Genomic DNA, 19,783 nt, shown 5'->3' with positions numbered 1-19,783 from the left:
CTCACCCAGCCTGGCAGCACCTGAGCTGCACTGAGTGGCAAACTGGCAGGTTTCCTCCTGCTCTCATGTCCTGGGTTTTGCAGGGTGGGCAGTAACCCCTGGCAGAAGGGTGGGATGCAACAACTCCCTCATGGTCTGTGTCCTGCTGCTGGGCATGACAGAGCCATCTGTCATGGCCATTAGTTTCACTGTCCCCTGCCTGTGAGCAGGGATGACTGCACTGCCATTGCTCTGCCCTTGGAGGATGTTATCCAGAGGCTTTCCCAGAGGACAACCTGCCTGGCTGCTCCAATATGTCCCATAATGAGTTTTGGGCTGTGTCACAGCGAATAGCAATTAAGCCAGACACCCCTGTGAATGGCTGCAGGAGCAAACTCCATGGAAGACTAAAATTTCATGGAGAAGATGCATGAAATACTAGGAAAGACCTCTGTAACCAGTGGAACTAATGACTTTTAATGTCCTATGATTATGTGTCTCATGGCTGATTGACTTCAGAGTTTTTCCGAAGTGAGGACAAATAAACAATTCCTCTCTTCTACCTGACAGCCTACTGTCAGGAAATCAGGAGCTATTTTACATCTTTGAGACTTTAACCTCTCTGACAGCGTGGCTGGCAGATTCAAAATGGGGTTTTTGAGGAAAAAATAGAAGGATATATTTTTTTTATATTTTTTCTTTTTTTTTGAGGAAAAGATAGAAGATGAGCAAAAAGAAAAAAAAAATCATCTATGAAACCCTGAGGTGTAAATTAAAGGAAATACTTACTGCCATCATAATTGAGCGTGGCAAATTTGGCTTGTTTCTCTGCACAGCCAGCACTGTTGCACACTCTCATTTGCAGCTCGTACCAGGTGGCCTCCTGGAGGTCGTAGAGGATGTAGGACTTGGACAGGGATGTCCTCTGGGCCGTGGTCCAGACCGTGGTCCCAAAGGGCCGGTACTCCAGGGTGAAGGAGGTGATGGGGCAGCCGCCGTCGTTCCAGCCGATCAGGTTCAGCCTCACCCGCGTGGTGTTGATGCTGGCAAAGAGCTCTTGCTCCTTGGAAAACTGTGGCTCTAGAGGCAGGGGGATGTTCCAGACAAAATGCTTTAAATATTGCAGATAAAACCTCTCAAAATAGAAAATCTAGAGAATAATTTCTAGGGCAACCTTGACTCTAGCTTAAACTCAGTATCTATATATTCAGCTTCCCCCCTTCCTCCTTCTTAAATCTTTTTTCCCATTTTGTGCCAGACTCAGAAACCCAGATTTTCAAATCAGTATGTGGAAAAAAATATCCAAACATCCATTCAAAATATTTGGTTTGTTTTGCCTTGCAGAACTTGACACAAACTTTTTCTTTTTTTTTGACACTTATCCAGTTCAGAGGATGCTTCTTGCACACTCCTGCAATACTGGCTTGGAGCAGAAATCAGACACTGGCTCCATTTCCTTTATACATAAATATACTCCCTGTCTTCCTTCAACACACAGATAAACAACACCCTGAATTTTCATAAGAAGAGAAGAGCCAATTTCCTCATGGCAATGAAATAGTTGGAATTGCTATAGTCTGTGACAGTGGAGACACCCTCTTACCAAATATCTGCCAACCAATCTTAGAAAAAAACTATTAGAGAAAAAATGACAGAACATTAGCCTGTGTGGGCTTCAAGTCTCACAGCCACAGCCTTTTTTGTCACAGCCATGTGAATGTTTCCAAAGCCAGTAATATTGAAATATCCAGGCCTGTTTTCTCATCAAACCAAGATCTCCAGCAGAGTGCAGGAGCTTTAGGAGGGTGAAGGGGATGGAACCATATGGCATTCATATTCTCTGAACATGATCTCCTCACCCAGGATTCTTCTCCTGGGAAACTGAAAGGCAGTGAGAAGCCTCAGAGAAAAGGAAAACAATAATTATCTCATTTGCTTCTCCTGTGTCGTGCTCATGTGGAATGTGTTTGGAGATTGTTTACCCACAGGTGATTGCCTGATTGGATTCTGCTGTGAGTTGTTTTCACTCATTGGCCAATCAGGGCCAAGCTGTCTCAGACTCTGGAGAGAGTCACGAGTTTTCATTATTATCTTTTTAGCATTGAGTAAGCATCTTTTCTGTATTCTTTAGTATAGTATAGTATTCTTTAATATAATATAGTATTATAAAATAAAAAATCAGCTTTCTGATTGGTCTCTAGTGTGAATTGTTTTGACTCATTGGCCAACTGGGGCCAAGCTGTGTCAGGACTCTGGAGAGAGAGAGTCACGAGTTTTCATTATTATCTTTTTAGCATTCAGTAAGTATCCTTTCTGTATTCTTTAGTATAGTATAGTATTCTTAAATATAATATAGTGTCATAAAGTAATAAATTAGCCTTCTGAGAACATGGAGTCCTCCTCATCATCCCTTCCTTTGTTGGTGCTCTGCATTCACAACAGAACCAACGCACCTTTGCCGAGCGTCTTGGCCTCGATGATCTCGCTGATGCGCCCCGGCCCCACCCCGTTCTGGGCAGTCAGGGTGAACTTGTACCAGGTGCCACATTTCAGGGTTTCCAGCCTGTAGGACCTCTCACTGGGGCTGATGGGGAAGCTGCCCCACTGCTCACTGTTATCCTCTGAGTACTGCAGGATGTAACCTGGAGGGAAAGTGCGGATGGCAGCGGTATCACAAATCCTTCAGGTATCCCAAGGAGGCATTTTAAAGATCTAATAAAACTGGAAAAAATTCCCATGTGCAGGGAAAGATATAGCTCTCCCCTGACTGAAAGATACCAGGCAATGCATTTTGCCTGCCCTGACAACAGCTTAAATACAACTTTTTATGATGGCTTCAAGGGGAAAAAAGGATATTTCTAAGGCCCCTTCAATCAGCAACAACCAGATGATGAACCTGCACCCTCCAAAATGAGTGGTTAGAGATTACACATTTGGAAAATCAGATAGAGCAACTGTCATAACAGCTGAGGAGAAAGTGATTAAATGTGTGAATAAACCACCACAAAGACAAACTGCAATTTACTGAAAGCTGTTATCACCATGATAGTGCACATTAAGGGTTGACAGCAATACAGATTGGGTTGTTTTTCTTTTTTTCTTTTTTTTTTTTTGAGCCATTCATAATTTTATACTAATCCTATCAACAGATGATAATTTAGTAAGAAGCAGCAATTAACCTGAATTACATTACCTCGGATAGAACTGCCACCATTGTCTCCAGGTATCCAGGAAAGAGGGATAGAGGAAGATGTAGTTTTGGATACAGTGAGTCTTGGCTGGTCTGGTGGAACTAGATAGGAAAATAGTTAAAAATAGAAAATGCAATCAAATGGTTTGACACGATGTTAATCACTTTTAAGAGTCATTTATCAAATAGCTGCTTTGAGTTGCAAAAAATGCAAATGATTTCTGTCAAAGTGTCTGTTTAGCTGACATCCTAGGTTAAGATGAGAACAGACAAGCTCTCATTTTTTTTATTTAATTTTATGCAAAATTTTGTCTTTCAATTCCCAATCTTTGTTTTTCTCTGAATTTTTTGCATCTGTCCCGCTAGACCTCAATGGCACATGAGCTCCCCAGCCATTAATTGTCATTGTTTTTGATACCTGTTTTGGGGAGAAGATAAAATTTTAGTGACAGGAAACATGTGCTGTTGCAAATGATGCCCCATTCATTTCTGTATGTGCAGGCTATTATGGCAAAAATGAAAAAAAGGTGCAAATCAAGGGCTTCTGCCAGTGCAAATGTGAGAGTTAATTAGGCATCATAGATAGATTTGTGACTGGAGGCAGATCCAGTCCTCTTCCAAACCACTGAGGCTTTTGGTATAAAGAATTCCCAACCCTGTCAGCAAAGCCTGGAAGCTCTGCTGCTCCCCATAAACATTATGGGGGATGGAAGATCAGGGTTCCAGGGATCAGCTGCTGAGTGCAGAAATAAAATAGGGGTTTAAACTCTGATCCCCTTCCCAGTTCCCAGCTTCCTTTGGAGGAAAATCATGGAATGGTTTGGGTTGGAAAAGACCTTAAAGATCATCTCGTTCCAATCCACTGCCAGGGACACCTTCCACTGTCCCAGGCTGCTCCAAGCCCCAGTGTCCAACCTGGCCTTGGAGACTTTCAGAGATCCAGGGTACCCACAAATTCTCTGGGCACCCTGTGCCTGGGCCTCACCACCCTTACTGGAGGAATTTCTTCCAGCATTAAAGGGCAGAGAAGGAGCCCTGTCACATCCCAGCAAGTTGCACTGGATAGAGCAAACTGGGACTAGGAATTGACACAGGGAGCTGGGACTGGAAATGGACTGGGAATGTTCTACTGTCAGAAAAGTGGAGAAAATTGAGCTTTGCTGCCTCAAGAATAAGGAGTGAGGTATGGACAGTGTCCATGCTTGCAAAGGATCAAGAAACAGCAGCAAAAATGGGATGGAAATCTGGGGAGGAGAGACAACAGGCTGGCCACAGCTCCCCTGGCAGGGGACAGAAGAGGGTGGTGGCGTCAGTGACCCGTGCTGGCAGGAGCTGCCCTTGTCCTGACACAGTCCCATGACCATGGAGGACAGAAATCCAAATTGCCCTGCTGTGCCCAGCATTCTGCTGCCAGATAACATTGCCTGCTTTGCCTGTGATTAAGGGACAGCTCTTCCTGCAGAGTGAAACTCCAGGGAAAGCTCCCCACTGCAGTTCATGTTCGAGCCATCAGACTGCAGAATAATGGGTGCTGATGTAAGGCAGAGTCTGCTGCTTTCCAGCTATGGATTACTTCAAAGATAGGTTGATTTTTTTTGCCCTCACAGGGCCAAACAGGGCTGAAGAAAACAAAAGAGACAGTTTATACTCTAAAGGAAAATTCCCTTTGTGAGATGGATTTGTTCTGTTATTCTGAGTGACTTGGCTGATCCCACAGGGAGAGAGTGCACACACTACACTGGGAAAGATTTATTGCAAAAGCTTTCATCACAGCTTCACCCTATCTACAAAAAATGGTGGTCCCACATATTAAAAGCCTCTCTTTGTCTGTCCCTTAGGGAAGTGATATTGATTTGCTTTTAGTTGCTGCCGTTCAATAACAGCAAATATATGCAATTACACAAGTACTTAGTGAAATATAAATGTAAGGTTTCCATTTGATGGTGTTTTCTCTCCCTACTTCCTGTTGTGGTCATGCTTCAAGCATCACAGAAGAGCATCTTTAGTTCCTGCTGGATTGTAGGGAAGCTGATATATGCCAATATCTGCTGTGAGGTTTGTTCCAAGGCTTAGTGGAATGGTTTAGGCAGGGGGAGAGGGGGACTGCAGTGGAAACAACCTCTCTGTGCTCTCACGTGTTTGCACTTGAAGCTTAAATTTCACATCCAGGAGAGTGATGGTTCCCTCTGGTACAAAAATTTGCAGTAAATTGAAGTATTTGTAGGATCTGCTTTAGTGCAGGTGAGCAAGGAAATCTGTACAGGGAATTCTTGGAATGTGAATACACAGGCTCTGCTTCGCTTTACTCTTAGTTTATATTCTTATATTGTCCCTGCTTTTGTACATATCAACACCATCCTGGATGCACTTTGTGCTTTTCAACATGAATATAAAATGTAGCTGGAGAAATGCATTAACTGATGTTTCATTTCCAATGCTTCCTCATATTCACCTCAGATTAAAATTCTGTGCCTGCATAATGAAGTTTTTGTGCAAGGTCTCAGTATGGAGGCAAATTTCTGCTGATAGCTTTTCAGGAGCTAAATTAAAGGCCTTCATGTCTTTCTGAATTTTGTAATATTAAAATGATACATGTGGTATTTGTAAGGAGAAGGCAGAAGCTGATACCTTCTGTGTGAAGAACTAGAAGATAACTGAATGCAAACACACTGTTGTCAATCTTACAAAAACTCACATAGAGACTTAACTGAGTGTGTGAATTGTTTCACCTAAAGCACCATTTTCTAGATCATAAAATTCCCATGGCTGAATCAGAATGACTTATGTATGAATTTGGAAGAATTAGATTTGCACTAATACACACCAATACGAATATTGTGCATTTCGAACAGACACACCTCTAAAGCCATGGTAATGATTCTGAGGTGGATCCAACAGCCTTACCTTGTACCTGCAAATTCAAAATGATTTCATCTGAGCCCCAGTTGTTGCTGGCCACACAGCTGTAGTAGCCAGAGTCTTCTGCTTTCACAGTCCTGATGACAAAGCTGCCGTTGCTGAAGATGCTCCTTCGCCCATCAATCATCACTAGACTGGGTGTCCCGTTACTGCCTCACAGGAAACAAAGTGCATACATTAAAGAAGTTACAATCAAAATTAATCACAAGTGGATTTCTTTTTTTTGAAGCAGTTAAGTGTGGAAAGAGAGGAAAAGGTGTGGGGTGAGGTGTGTCCCTTCAATAAGGCAGCAAAGGAGTATTTGCTGTTGGGAAATATCTATCATTTGCTTAAAAACACACTTTTTTTCCTGGACCCAGTGTAGTGAAGACAGAAATTCACTCCTTCCTTAACTTGTTATTTCATAAAAAGGCTGAAATGAGGGTATAGGCAGTTCCTGGCTATGAAGTTCATCCTTATGAAATCATAGGTATTTATATCAATGCACAAAATGGTTTCATAGCACTGTAGTTTCCCTTCTTACACAGTGCTTGGATGAAAATTATTGTTCATGTGTGTTTCCAAAGTGGCTCTGTCAGACTGTGAAACTAAAGCTGAGAATGGAATAATGGAAAATTAAGTATGTACAAGACATTTACTGCCCACCTCAGCACAAATCACTGTAGCAGGCACTTTGCTCTCTCAGAATAAAACCTTCCTGCCTGCCTGAGGATAAAACAAAAACACTCCTAAGTTTTATGTTTTGAATGTTTACCTTTATCCCTTCTTCATTATTTTTTCTCCCTTTGATGCCCTGTAATCACCACAGGAATTTCTAAACTCCTCATCTACTGTGACCAAGTGCAAATCACCACCAACAGTCCTCCTTCCTGCCAGTGACCCAGGATCAGCCCCCCCCAAACCCTCAGGATTTGAAGGGAATGGGATTTATCTGAGCTGTACATTTAGTTGCTGGTTACCTATCCTTCATCCACTTGACTGTTGGAGCAGGGTCCCCCACGGCTTTGCAGGGGAGGACAATGTCCTTCATCCAGGGGGTTGTCACCGTCCCACTGAACGTCAGAATCCTGGCAGGAGCTGGGGGGAGACAGCAAGAGAGACTGAAGTGAGGTGTCCTGTCACGGACATATTTTATGAAAAATCCTTTCCTAAGGATTTTTTCTCCTGAGAAGCTGAGAGGCCTCAGAAATGAAATGTAAACAATGATTATCTGCTGCTGTGGAATGCAACAGGTGCATCTGTGATTGGTCTCATGTGGTTGTCTCTAATTAATGGCCAATCACAGTTAGCTGGCTTGGACTCTCTGGTCAGTCACAAGATTTTATTATCATTCCTTTCAAGCCTTCTGATGAAATCCTTTATTCTATTCTTTTAGTATAGTTTTAATATATAATTTTCTTTTAATATAATATATATCATAAAATAATAAACCAGCCTTCTGAAACATGGAGTCAAGATTCTCATCTCTTCCCTCATCCTGGGACCCCTGTGAACACCACCACAGTGTCCATTCATACAGTCCTTGGAAGGGAAATAGAGACACCCACAATTAAAGAGGGAAAGCCAAACCCATCTAGAAATGATGTTTTTAGGGTACTAATTAATTTTAACTCATAATATTAGCTATTTATTAAAGAAAAACATCAGTTTCAGTACCTGGAAGACAAGTAACTAAAAGAGAGATGAGGCATGGCATTGAAGAGTCTTTGTAGAGAAAAAGAGCAAACCCAGTTATTTATCATCTTTACTAACTTTTATATATCTTGGAGTAGAAATTATGGATAAAAATTATGTCCAGGGGATGCTTCTCTCAACACTTCCAGCAAGAATTGTCCACAGTAGAGAGGTGTCTCATAAGAACTAAATTATTGATACATCTCCTCTACAATAATTTTGATATTAAGCAAACTGAACCTTCATGTATATTAGTACATTGTAGAATCTATCCAAAATCCACAAATGTGAACAAGCTAAAATCAGTTTTTATCAGCTCTCAGATCACCTAAATACATATAAAAAATATCAGTTGTGTATTTTCAGTTTATAGATTATGTTAGAACTTCATTTGTTACTCCTCAAGAATGATCCTTGACAGAAATACACTTTTTGCTGGCCTCTAAATTATATATTTTAAAAGCACATACTGAATACAGATAGACAAAATACTGTATTTTTAGTCCTGATCTACTTCAATCGTGCACACAGATCAGAACTTATACTTAATAATCCATTTTGCACCAATTAGGAAAACATGAAAATGAGACCCAGCATCAAATATAACTGGGACAGTTAATCTGGAAAAAGATTCATGCATAAAAGAACAGGCCTTGAAAAATTAAGCAAAATTACTTGAGTAGGCTGCAATGGGACCTGAGATATTCACAAAAAGAAAAGATTTCACAGATTATACAATCAATTTGGACTGTGTTGCCTGTGTTCTCTTCATGCACTGTTGAAGACCAAGATTCTCAAGAGTTTTTTTTTTTATCAAGAGGTTTTTTTTTCCTCTGGTCAAAATTTTAAGTAAAACACAAGTTGAAGATTCAGGTAACAGACAAAGTGAAGGTTGGGTAATGGGACACAGCTTTTCTAACAGCCAAGCATCAAAATGTTCTGTCCTGGCTGAACAGCAGCTGGAGATCCCTGACTCCCTCCCTGCAGAGCTCTGAGATTTAACCCTTTCAGGACAGAGCTATGGTTTGTGCTGCCCTGGGAAGGTCTGACACTGGGCAGTCAGAAACTCTCATGGATTGGGCTGGTTTTCCACCTGGGCACTCCTAAGGTAACATTTTCTGGATAACCTAGATATCCTAAGACAACATTTTCTAGCAAAGACTTGCACAGGGCTGTACTCCCAGAGGTCACCTGTGTTGGGTTTGTATGGCCAGGTTTTGGTAGTGGGGAGGTCACAGCTTGCCAGAAGCTTCCCCCATGTCCAGCAGACATGATGAGCTGCTTGTGACCTCTATGCCCATCTTCCTGGGCTGCTGGGGAGGAGGAGATAGAGCTGGGATGGAGGGAGGGGTGTGGGGAAGGTGTTTTAGGATTTATTTTTCTTCCCATTATTGTGCTCTGATTTTGTTGGTAGTAAACTCAATTAATATCTCAAATTTGAGTCTGTTTTGCCCGTGATGGTATTTTTTGAGTGGTCTCTCTCTGTCCTCATCTCAACTCACAAACCTTTGTTTTATTTCCCCTCTCCTGTCCAGCTGCAGAGGGGAGTGATAGAGAAGTTCTGGTGGGTGTCTGGCACCCAGCCTGGGTAAACCCATCACACCATGGACTAATTAACCAAAATAACTCAAACAGAAAAATGCTCAGAGCAGCCAGAGACACAGAGTGAAATGCTGACTCTGCTGAAGTCGGTGTTAAAAGTCACATTTGTCTTCAGTGGCGCCAGGTTTTGCTGCAGGAGGTGCCTCGTGGCTCTCGTGCCATCTCTGAAAAGCAGCAGGAGATGCTGTCAGCTCCATCTACAAAACATCTGTGAGCATCTGGACTGCTCAGATGCAAAATTCCCTCTGCAACATGAAGTCTGAAAACTCATTTAAAATTGACTATTAATCATTTTCTCTGTGGCCTTCCCACATTTCCAGTGTTTCTTGAAACATCCAGCTACTCCCAACTGTTGCCAGGTCCTGCAGGACAAAACATGTGGAACACAGGAATCCTGCTGAGGCCTTCAGTGGCATGGCACCACTGTCAGCAAAATTTTTGTGTTATCCCTTTGTTTTTAATAGTTATTTCAATGTGAATTCTTCCTTAAGAAGTCATAGGCTGGAGATCAGATGTTGAAAGTGCAACATTAATGTTGTAGCTGCTGGTTTCCAATATCCTGTATCCCTCATTTTACTGAGATGGGTGGAAGTAACATAAATCTCACAGGAGCCTAAGCCACTGGTAAGATGATAGACCATGACTCATAAAATCATCAGAAAAGCACAGTGCACTATTTCTGTGAAAGCATCCACAGCTTTCTATGGATTTTCTTACTCCTTCCATGTACTGAGTGCTTTTAAAAGAAATTGTAAAACAGCAGGAAATTTTTCAAGACCAATTTTCTTTATAGCTGAACTTCAAATGATGTCCTGAGACTGCTAAAAGGTGCACAAAGGAAACTAGAAACAAAATAAATGTCAAGTGAAATCCACCTCAGAGCAATAGGTCTGAAATTCTAGCAGGCACTCATGAGGTAAGAAAGCCTGGGATCTCACAGACCTCTTTCTTTTGAGCCATGAGTATTTTTGGAATCATATGGGTAAGCTGCAGGGTTTACTTCTTTGTTATCAAAGCTACCCACAGGCCTACACACCTCCCTCTAGCCTTACATTTGATGGCATGGCACTGGATTAGGGCTGTGTCTGTTCCTATTATTTTTACAAACCACCCAATTATTAATTGAAGATAAAGAGGTTCCTTCACAGAACAGTGCACTCTCTTATGATAATGCAGTTTTCTGCATGTTTGCTTGTTTAAATTACAAATCCTCTACTCTGCATTTACTGCCACAGAAATAGAAATGGGCAGAAATTCTTTGTGGGAGGATGTAACACACGTGGGTTTTGCTTCCTCTAGAGGACACAACTGTGGTTTAAAGGTGAACTTCAGAAGGAAACTGAATGAGAGCTATGACATTTCACTGCAGTTCAGCTTTAAAAAAATAAAAGCTCCACCAGTGAATACCCTGGGTCAGGAGATTCTTTCATTTACTTTCTCACAGAAGAGGGTGGGCAGGCCCTGGCACAGGGTGCCCAGAGCAGCTGGGGCTGCCCCTGGATCCCTGGCAGTGCCCAAGGCCAGGTTGGACACTGGGGCTGGAGCAGCCTGGGACAGTGGGAGGTGTCCCTGCCATGGCAGGGGGGACACTGGATGAGTTTTAAGTGTCCTTCCAACCCAATCAATTCCATGGTTTCCTGTTTCTAACATCCCCTGCACTGATACCTTCCAACCCAATCAATTCCATGGTTTTCTGTTTCTAACATCCCCTGCACTCCAGTCTGATCAAAGAAACAGAGCAGTGTGTACTGTCGTGTGAACCCCACATTTACATAAGTAAATGTTACTTAAAATCATTAAACACACAAAGCAATGCAGACTAAGGGGGAAATCTGTTCAAAATTCATGCTCAGGTAGCTCAGAAAACCAGGGGAAACTCAAAAGTCAGAGGGTTGTCCCCAGAGGATCAGATTGCCAGGGGTCTGGATCTGTTATTGTCACACGGCAACAAATGCCATTCCCCATCAGTCATGGTCAGTAAATCAGAGGGACAAGTGCATGCAAGGTTTTTTGTCTTCTGAGTATACTTGAAAGGCTAAACCCACTTCTTTCAAGTCACCAGTGAAGAGTAATTTGAGGGGCAGGAGCACAGCTTGCTTACGTGGAGGCTGAACTTTCCTTGCCATGATTATTTTCTGTTTGTTGGGGATTTTTTTTATTATTTCTGTCAGTTAATTACAGAGAATAACAATCTGTTCTGAGAAATGAAGACACTAAAGAAAGAAAGAAATGTTAACTTGAATTAAGCTTTCATTTAAATTGGACTATCCATTTCACATCAAACCCCTATCTAGACATTCTCATTGTTCTCAGAGGAGTTCTTAAAGGGGTTATAATTAAGTTGACATAATTCAATTCTAAGTTAACTCTTATTAGCTGTCATGATGGTATCATTACTTGGACAGTTACTGTGCAGTAAGGGGAGCAAAAAAAGGAAGCAAACAACTACAAAATAATGGCCCACAGGATGGTTTTGCATTGGGAACTTAAGGCAAAATCAGGATTTAAGTGCTTCTAACCCCAGGATGTGCTGTTTGCTACAGATACAGTGTGGGGTGAAAAAGGTCTTTGAGGCTTTGAGCTCTGCCCATCCTTCCTCATTGTGCAGCCACTGCCCTCAGCACTGATCACCACTTTCTCCCAGCTCCCTAAAAAGCCCTGTGATGCATTCATAAAAGAAATTTTGTATGTGATACAATAATTTCTAACCTAGCTACATCTAAAGTTCATAAAATTGCTATCTATCAGTATTCCTAGTGCCCATCAAACCCTCCACAAATGGATTATTCATTACTTTTACAGTCCTAAGTGCACGTAAGAGGCTTTTCCTGAGCATCATCTAATGCAGACTTTATATTGGAGTATCACTACAAACTCTAAGGTTGACTGGATGCATTCTACTGTCCCTTGAAATAAAGCCTTCTTCAGATTGACCTGTCTATATTGAAGTAATTAATTATTTTTTCTTTTAAGTCATCTTGCCTTTTCATAAAAGTTATTTTTAAGTTCCATGACTTATTTGTCATCGTGGATTATGTTATATAAGCTTCAGAGGAGCAGAATTAATTCTGGTAAGCTGGATCAGTTTAAGTCCATGTGGGTCAAGTTGCAACTTCTCAATTTTTGGCAAACAGAGAGCAATTGCACACTACAGTTCCTCATAACCTGAGGTCATGAATATTGGTGCCTGCAAAGCCTGAATTGATCTGTGTTAATCTTTGAACATTTCCCTCTTGGTGTTCAGCTTTGAACATTTCCCTCTTTTTACAATGCATAGGGCATGGCAAAAGAGAACTTCTAGTGCATTTTGTGCAGGGTTTGCCTGCAGCCTCAATCTATTAGGATTGCATCATATCTAATAATTTTTGCCCTTATTTGAGCATCTATTTTTATGCTTGTTTTTGTTTGCTTTTTTCTTTTCATCACCACACAATGATTACACACAGGTGACAGCAAAGGAGGAACACACTGAAACATTTGCCTTTTTTACTTTGTTGTTCTTTCATGATCTTCCTTCACTGGTGGCCTTTACACTCCTCATCCCCCTTTGGTCTCACTGATGTCCACAATGCAGTGTGCACTTATGCTACAATGGAAAAGCTCCAGATTTTTCAGATCTGAAGAACTCTGCAGCTTCTCCACACTGGGAAACTGTCGTGTGTTCAAACAGTAAATTCCAAAATCAGCAAACCATTCACCATAATCTTAGAATTCTAGAAGGGTTGGGTTGGAAGGAAGGTTAAAGACCATCCAGTTCCAACTCCCTGCCATAGGCCATTGTACCAGGCTGCTCCAAGCCCCAGTGTCCAGCCTGGCCTTGGGCACTGCCAGGGATCCAGGGATGGAATTCCATCCCAGCCCTGCCCACCCTGCCAGGGAACAATTCCTCATTGCCAAGATCCCATCCAGCCCTGCCCTCTGGCACTGGGAGCCATTCCCTGTGTGCTGTCCCTGCATCCCCTGGAAATTGTCTCTCTGCAGCTTTCCTGGGGCTCCTGCAGGCCCTGCAAGGCCACCCTGAGCTCAGGCCAAAGCTTCTCCTGTGCAGGTGAACAATGCCAGCTGTGCCAGCCTTTCCTGCCAGCAGAGCTGCTCCATCCCTCTGCTCATCCTGGAGCCTCCTCTGGGCTCTCTGCAGCAGCTCCAGCTCCTCCCTGGGCTGGGCCCCAGGGCTGGGGCAGCTCTGCAGCTGGGAAATCACCTGAGCAGGCACAGGGGCAGAATCACCTCCCTCAACCCAGTGCTTAAATTGCTTTTGATGCAGCCCAGGGTAGCAGCTCTGTTGTTAATCTACCAGCATTAAAATGGTGATCCTCCAGCTAGACAGGTAGGAACAGGGAGATTTCCCATGGTGATGGAGTTTGCTCTTCCATGCAGAAAGTGCTTTCATGTTGGTGGCACTAGGCTGAAGTTCAGCAAAGCCTTTTCAGAAAGAACCTGTCATCATAATGCACTAGACACTTTATTTTACATCTTTACATCATTAAACACCCCAGTGAAGAATTAGCAGGCTTGTAAAACTGTAAAGCCAATTAAACGTATCTGATTTTGCAGCTCTGGGGATTTGTGCATTTCTGTGCCCATTCTGGCACAGGCTGTAATGGTACCAAGTTGAGTAGTAAAAAAAAATCAATTTGAAGACCTCATGTAGAGATTGAGTGGGATGGGACTCTTCTCACTTTGCTGTTCAAAATGTTAGGCCTCCATTTCCAAGCCAAGGTGCTCTAATGTTGCAAGCATCACATCTCAAAAGGCAGAATTCACAGGCCCCAGCAATATCTTTTAATAGAACAACTAATACAGCTGGAAATAAATATTCAAGATTTCAGGCACATTATCCTTTCATCATATCCGAAATAGAAGCAGCAAACTTCAAAGCTAATGCAAGTAGAGAACAATTGTTCAGAGTTTAGATATGTTAATCAGACCATTTTATACAGTAGATGGTACTTGTGGAGTACACAAGAGATATTACTAAGGAAAGGAATGATAACGAAGTTACCTTGTACAGCAAGGAAAAGAAATATATTCAGAGGGGGAGAGGCATCATCTGCAAACCCCCTGTACCCAACAAGTGAAGATAAAAATGGCTCCAAAAAGCAATCTATTCCCAACAAGTGAAGATAAAAATGGCTCCAAAAAGCAATCTATTCCCTTCTAAGGCAGGCTGGATGAGTTACCCCGTGGAGGACCGCGTCATCCCCTCTCTGCTGACTCCAGCAAAACCTGGAGCAATTACCCGCGAGTCGTCACCTCGCCTTTCGCGAGCTAGCTCCTGACAAATCCCACCCTCAGCGAGGCCACACGAACCAATTCTGCCAGTAATTAGCAGCAGTAATTAGCCAGCAGAAGCCTGGCTGGCTCTGGGCAGCTGTCCCTGTACCTTTGGCCAGTGGCTCCACGGTGATGATCTCGCTGCTGTTGCCTCTCCCCGCAGCCGTCACGGCCACCACCCACACGCTGTACTGGCGGTTCCGGCTCAGGTTGGGGATTCTGTAGGAAAATGAGTCGGGAGAGGCTTCAAACTCGCTGATCACCTGTGGTGGGAGAGACAAATGTTTCCAGGCTAAAATAAGCAGTATTTGGAGAAAATGTGAGTGCTACAAAGCCTGTTACTTCAGGGCTCTGCGGATGGGTATCGATTGCTCCAAACAGATGGCAGATGGCAATAAACAGAGCAGACACAGCAACTTGTTGCAATCCATTCATATTCAGTGAATTTGTGCCTGTGCCTTGTTTACAGATTGGTTTTCTTCAGACTAGGACTTTTATGTGCCATTCATTTTTACAGGGTTGGATAAACAATGGAAGTGGATAAATATGGCTAAATTTTACCATCAGTAGTTCTGACAAACTGATTCAGCTCTACACAAAACTTTCCCCATGGAGGATTCAGTGCTGCATCTGCTGTGAAATCTGGAGTTTACTATTTCTGTCACCTAGAACCTTTGATGTTCTTTATTCCAGGGTTTTGGTGGCTTATCTCTTCAGCAGTAGAACAAACCAAGGAATAAAACTGTGCTCTGTAATAGACTGTTCAAACTTCCCCCAAGTCTAGTTTTGTTTAATCACGAAATTACTTCCATTCAAAGACTCCCAGCTGAAGGTCATCTCAGCCAGTTGGCTGCATTAGCAGGGAAGGACAAGTGCTGGAAGAAATGCCAGCTCAGTGTCTCCTCTGTCACTCAAGTGCCTGGGCCCAAGGGCTGCAGCAGAGCCAACCAGCTGCTCTGCAGTCCCTGCTCATCCATGAGAGCTTCTGCATCCTGCTTGCAGCAGCCTGTGCAGGGCAAGGTGTGGAGGAACACAGAGATCCCTCTGAGGGCTTTGAGAGCCTCAGCACAGGAAGTGTGAGGAGGGAAATCAGCTCTGAGCAGTTTTACAGTGCTCAGTATTGCCACTTTTATTTCTGACACGGGCTTTGTGATGCCTGCATGTAAAAATAGAGGGGTAATGAAGCATTGGGATGAATAATACTCACTTACCCACGCAGTGCTGAGCCTGGTAATGGCTAACTAACACTAGGCTAAAAATAATTAGAGGGTTAATGACGTAGAAAAGAAGATTTTTGCAGGAATCAGCATTAAAAATAATGCATCAATGTAATCTAAACTTGGTTCAGATTGACAAAGTGTGCAAGGAATCTCTTTGATATACAAATATCTGCTTGTGGTAAAGGCCAGTTCCACCTGATTAGCATTTCAAAAGGTACATTGACCTGAAAACATTGGAATATGTAGTCCTTCAAAGTGAATTCCAAATAAATAAGAGATGTTTCTGAGATATCATTAAACACCTCTCCATGTGAACTGGCAGACAGTTTCAGCTGCTGAATGGGTCACTGCTCTTGAGCTAGCCTCTCCTACAGCCTGGGGAAGAGGGGAGTTCATCTCCTCTCACGTTTCAAATCCAGAGTGAAGACATCTGTCTCTAAGCCAGGCACCTCAACTCCCTTCAAAGACCATGCAAAGGCTTCTACAGGAACACATTTTGTTCCTTCCATAGACACTGATTTTCCTGGGAAGACTGGCTTGCTCTAGCAAAATTCCCTAGGCTCAGAACAAGCCCAGAGGGGGAACTTGCCATATTTTCTAGTCAAACTCATTGCCCTTTTGCTTGTCAAAATGCCAAATTAGTTTGTCCTATTTAGCCGGAGTTTGCCTGGGTTCCCACTTCTGATATGAAGAGGTCAATGCAGCCAGACACCTTTATTATTACGTGAAATATTGCAGCAGCTTTTGAGAACCATCTGCCTTGACATTTACACAAGAATATTGGACAAATGCCCGTAGCTTGACAGGCTGGATCTTTGTGAGGTCATACATAAAAATTAATGTATTGATCACGGCAGAGGAAGCTGAAATTTAATATTCATGAGGCAGCATTTCCTACAGTTAATTTGAAAGTCAAAGAGGCCAGGCTGTCTCTGGCACTTAGGCTGCACTCATTAATGCAGTTACCTAGCACAGGTTCCTCCTAAACCACCTACTGACATGGGTACAGCTAAACATCACAGAATTCCTCAGGGCTAACTTTCATTCCAGCAACCATCAGCTCTTTCTCACTGGAACTCCAAAGATGGACAAACAGCAGGATTTTCTGCTGTAAAGCTTTAAAAATGCTTTGTTTCCAATTACTTTCTTTCTTTCAGCATCATTCATCCATTTGCATCTGTGGCTATTTTAAATGTAAAATTAATTACTCTCAGAATTAATTTATTAATTGAATCTGGTAAATGCACCTTCACTAAATTAACCACTCTCATTTTCCTCAAACAAGCTGCTATTGCAAAAGATTTTGGTTTCTAACTGGTTAACACACATCTTGTTTTTCCTCAGCTCACATTCCCTTTTAAACACTTGGGGATGCTTCAGTGACAAAGAATCGATTTTACTTTAAACTTTTGCCTGTCATTTCAATTAGCCTAACATGCCAGAGACTTTGATTACACAAGAAGAAAAAAAGGCAGCTTTGTCAGCAAAGAGAAGATTAAACAATTGAAATAAGAAATATTTAAAGGAATGTCACCTTGTCACATATTGGCCTGTGCATGTGCCAGTATAAAACATAAACTGCTGTTCAATCTTAGAAGAAGTAACATGCTTGCTCAAGGGATTTTTTTTCCTAATTGCTATTTTTCTTCAACTTATAGATGATGGGTTAATTTTTCTTCTTTTTTCTTCTTCTTTTTTCTTTAGTTCACTGTCTAAGAAGGAGAGACAGAGATCAGTCTCTGAAAGCCAGCAAGGGCTGTGAAGAATAAAATGAAATCAGAGTCCTTTACCAGGATGCAGTCAATCTACTTCCCCAACCAGGCAATGGCAAGAGATGCTGAGGAAGAGCTGGTGCAGGGAACATCATTTTCCTCTGCAACTCGAGCCCTATTGGTGTGCATTTCTTGGTACACTTTGAAGCAGCATGCCATCTCCTGGCACTTCTGACTCCTTTAAAGCACAATTTAATGGGTAATGTGCATAAACTCTAATCCCTCTGCCTTCTATTTTTAATTGCCCATTCTTAACACAACCTGGGAAAAATTCAGAAGAGTGCTATAGAAAAAAATACATTTCTAACAGTTTTCCAAGGGAGTTTCCCAAGCAAGGATTTAAGACAACAGATAGCATTTACTGTGGGCTGCAAGGTAATTTAGTGAAAGGTAGCCTGCACCTTGCTTACAGCTGGTTTCACACATTAGATAAGTGAGCTACAGATCTCTATCTTTGCTCTCTGCAAGTTGCAGGAAATCTTGAAGTGAACTGGGAAAGCCATATAGAGACTTTAAGGAGTGAAAAGGAAGAAACAGCCCAGGCTTGTGGTGTGTGTTGTGAGGTAAGAGCATATACAAGTTGGTTACCTGTGTATTGGCTGCCTCATGCTGAAAATTAAAATGAAATATAAATATAAATGTAAATATAAATAATGCATATACTAGCTAGAGTGGGGTGTGTATTTGCACTCCAGTTTTAGGTAGAAAATATGGCATCATCTAAAAATGGAGCTGGAAGGACTCGGAGAGATCACCTGAGTCTATCTTTCTGCTTTAAACCAGGTTCATCTGTGTCTGCACAATTTCAAACAGATGTTTCCCCAACCTGATTTTGAAGACTTACAATAAAAGGAGATTTTGCAACTCCCTAGGCTGCACAATCTATTCCACTGCTTGACTAATCTCATGATTAGAAATAGGGCTTTTTTAATCTAGCTTGAGTTTCCCGCTGCAGTTTCAACCCACAGCTTCTTTTCTAGTCCATTAGGAACATGAAGAATAGATTATTACCTTGATCTTTGCACCAGTCTTTAATCTACATGAAGTTTTATCGTTCCTTTCCCCACCAGTACCCTTATCTTTTTACAACTAAATAACTCTGGTGCTTTCAACATTGTCCAGAAATCTCATTTTCTCTATCAGTTTCTCTAATAATATCTTCTGTTATCCTTCAGACTGTCTAAAGATGGTCCATATCTTTCCCACTGTTTCCAAACCTGCACTCAACAATTCCAGGGATTCTCATTTGGCTTTTCAGGACAGGGTTATAAAGGCTGTTAATGTTCATCTTGGGAGGCACAATAACCTCAAAATCCTCTTCTGAAGAATCAACAGAATTGCTCTCTACACAGTACTTTTGCAGTTGGTTATTCAGGGTACCCATTTTCTTGCTAAATTTTATCCAATTTTTTTCCAGCCCAATTTCCCAGTTCATCAAGACCTGCCTGAATTGTGCTTCTGTCTCCTGTGTACATGCAATCCCTCCCAGCCTGGTATTCCCTGCTAATTCAATAGGCAGCCTCTCTATTTCATTAGCCAGGTCAGTAATGGAGCCACTGAGCAGAGAGGGCTCCGGAGAGACACTGAGGCTGCTCCCTCCTGCCCACAACAAGGAGCCACTGGATTTTTTTTTGCAGCCTCCCACAGAACAGCACTGAGTTTGTTCTATCTGGCCTGAGTTAAATCAGTGAAATGGTGTTTGCATAGCTGGGTCTCTCTCAGCAAACATCCCTCCTCTGGGCTCAGCTCCACTGCTGGATGGGAGAGAGCCAGGTGATGAGTTGAGCACTCCATCCTGTAGGGAGACTTGTAAGGGGGCACAGTATTCCCCAATGAGATGCAGCTGTGTTGACACCTGTAAGTAATTGAGAACCAGGGCCATAAAAGGGTGGAGCCGGACAAAGAGTCAGAAGGCTGCAAGAAGAGCTAGCAGAAGGCTGCCCAGAAGATGACTGCAGAGGAAGACTGCAAGAAGCAGGAGAAGGCTGCTCAGGAAAAGACTGCAGGAGGAGAAGATGGTGAGTTCCCCTGGAGGGGATGAATAATTCCAGAGGAAGATTGACCCCAGGAGGGTAGACCCCAGGAGAGGGTTGGAGAAGCTTTGGACATGCCAGGGCTCTGTGGCAGTCTGGCAGCAATATCCTTCATTGGAT

At 42.5% G+C, this 19,783-nt stretch overlaps 1 protein-coding gene across 1 annotated transcript in view; it reads right to left on the bottom strand.

Annotated features, from left to right (window-relative positions):
* DSCAM (DS cell adhesion molecule) overlaps positions 1 to 19,783 on the bottom strand; it is a 119,542-nt gene that overhangs the window by 67,910 nt on the left and 31,849 nt on the right. The window contains exons 7-12 of the mRNA XM_031064924.1: positions 14,748 to 14,901; positions 7,048 to 7,165; positions 6,074 to 6,237; positions 3,173 to 3,271; positions 2,433 to 2,621; positions 769 to 1,059 (exon numbers count right to left, since the gene is read on the bottom strand). Coding sequence (XP_030920784.1) covers positions 769 to 1,059; positions 2,433 to 2,621; positions 3,173 to 3,271; positions 6,074 to 6,237; positions 7,048 to 7,165; positions 14,748 to 14,901 — 1,015 coding nt within the window. The remainder of the gene's footprint in view (positions 1 to 768; positions 1,060 to 2,432; positions 2,622 to 3,172; positions 3,272 to 6,073; positions 6,238 to 7,047; positions 7,166 to 14,747; positions 14,902 to 19,783) is intronic.

The sequence above is a fragment of the Geospiza fortis genome, unplaced genomic scaffold, assembly GCF_000277835.1.
Source record: "Geospiza fortis unplaced genomic scaffold, GeoFor_1.0 scaffold233, whole genome shotgun sequence".
Taxonomy (NCBI): Eukaryota; Metazoa; Chordata; class Aves; order Passeriformes; family Thraupidae; genus Geospiza; species Geospiza fortis.
Note: the sequence above shows the minus strand (reverse complement) of the source record. Positions and strands in the feature narration are given on the sequence as shown.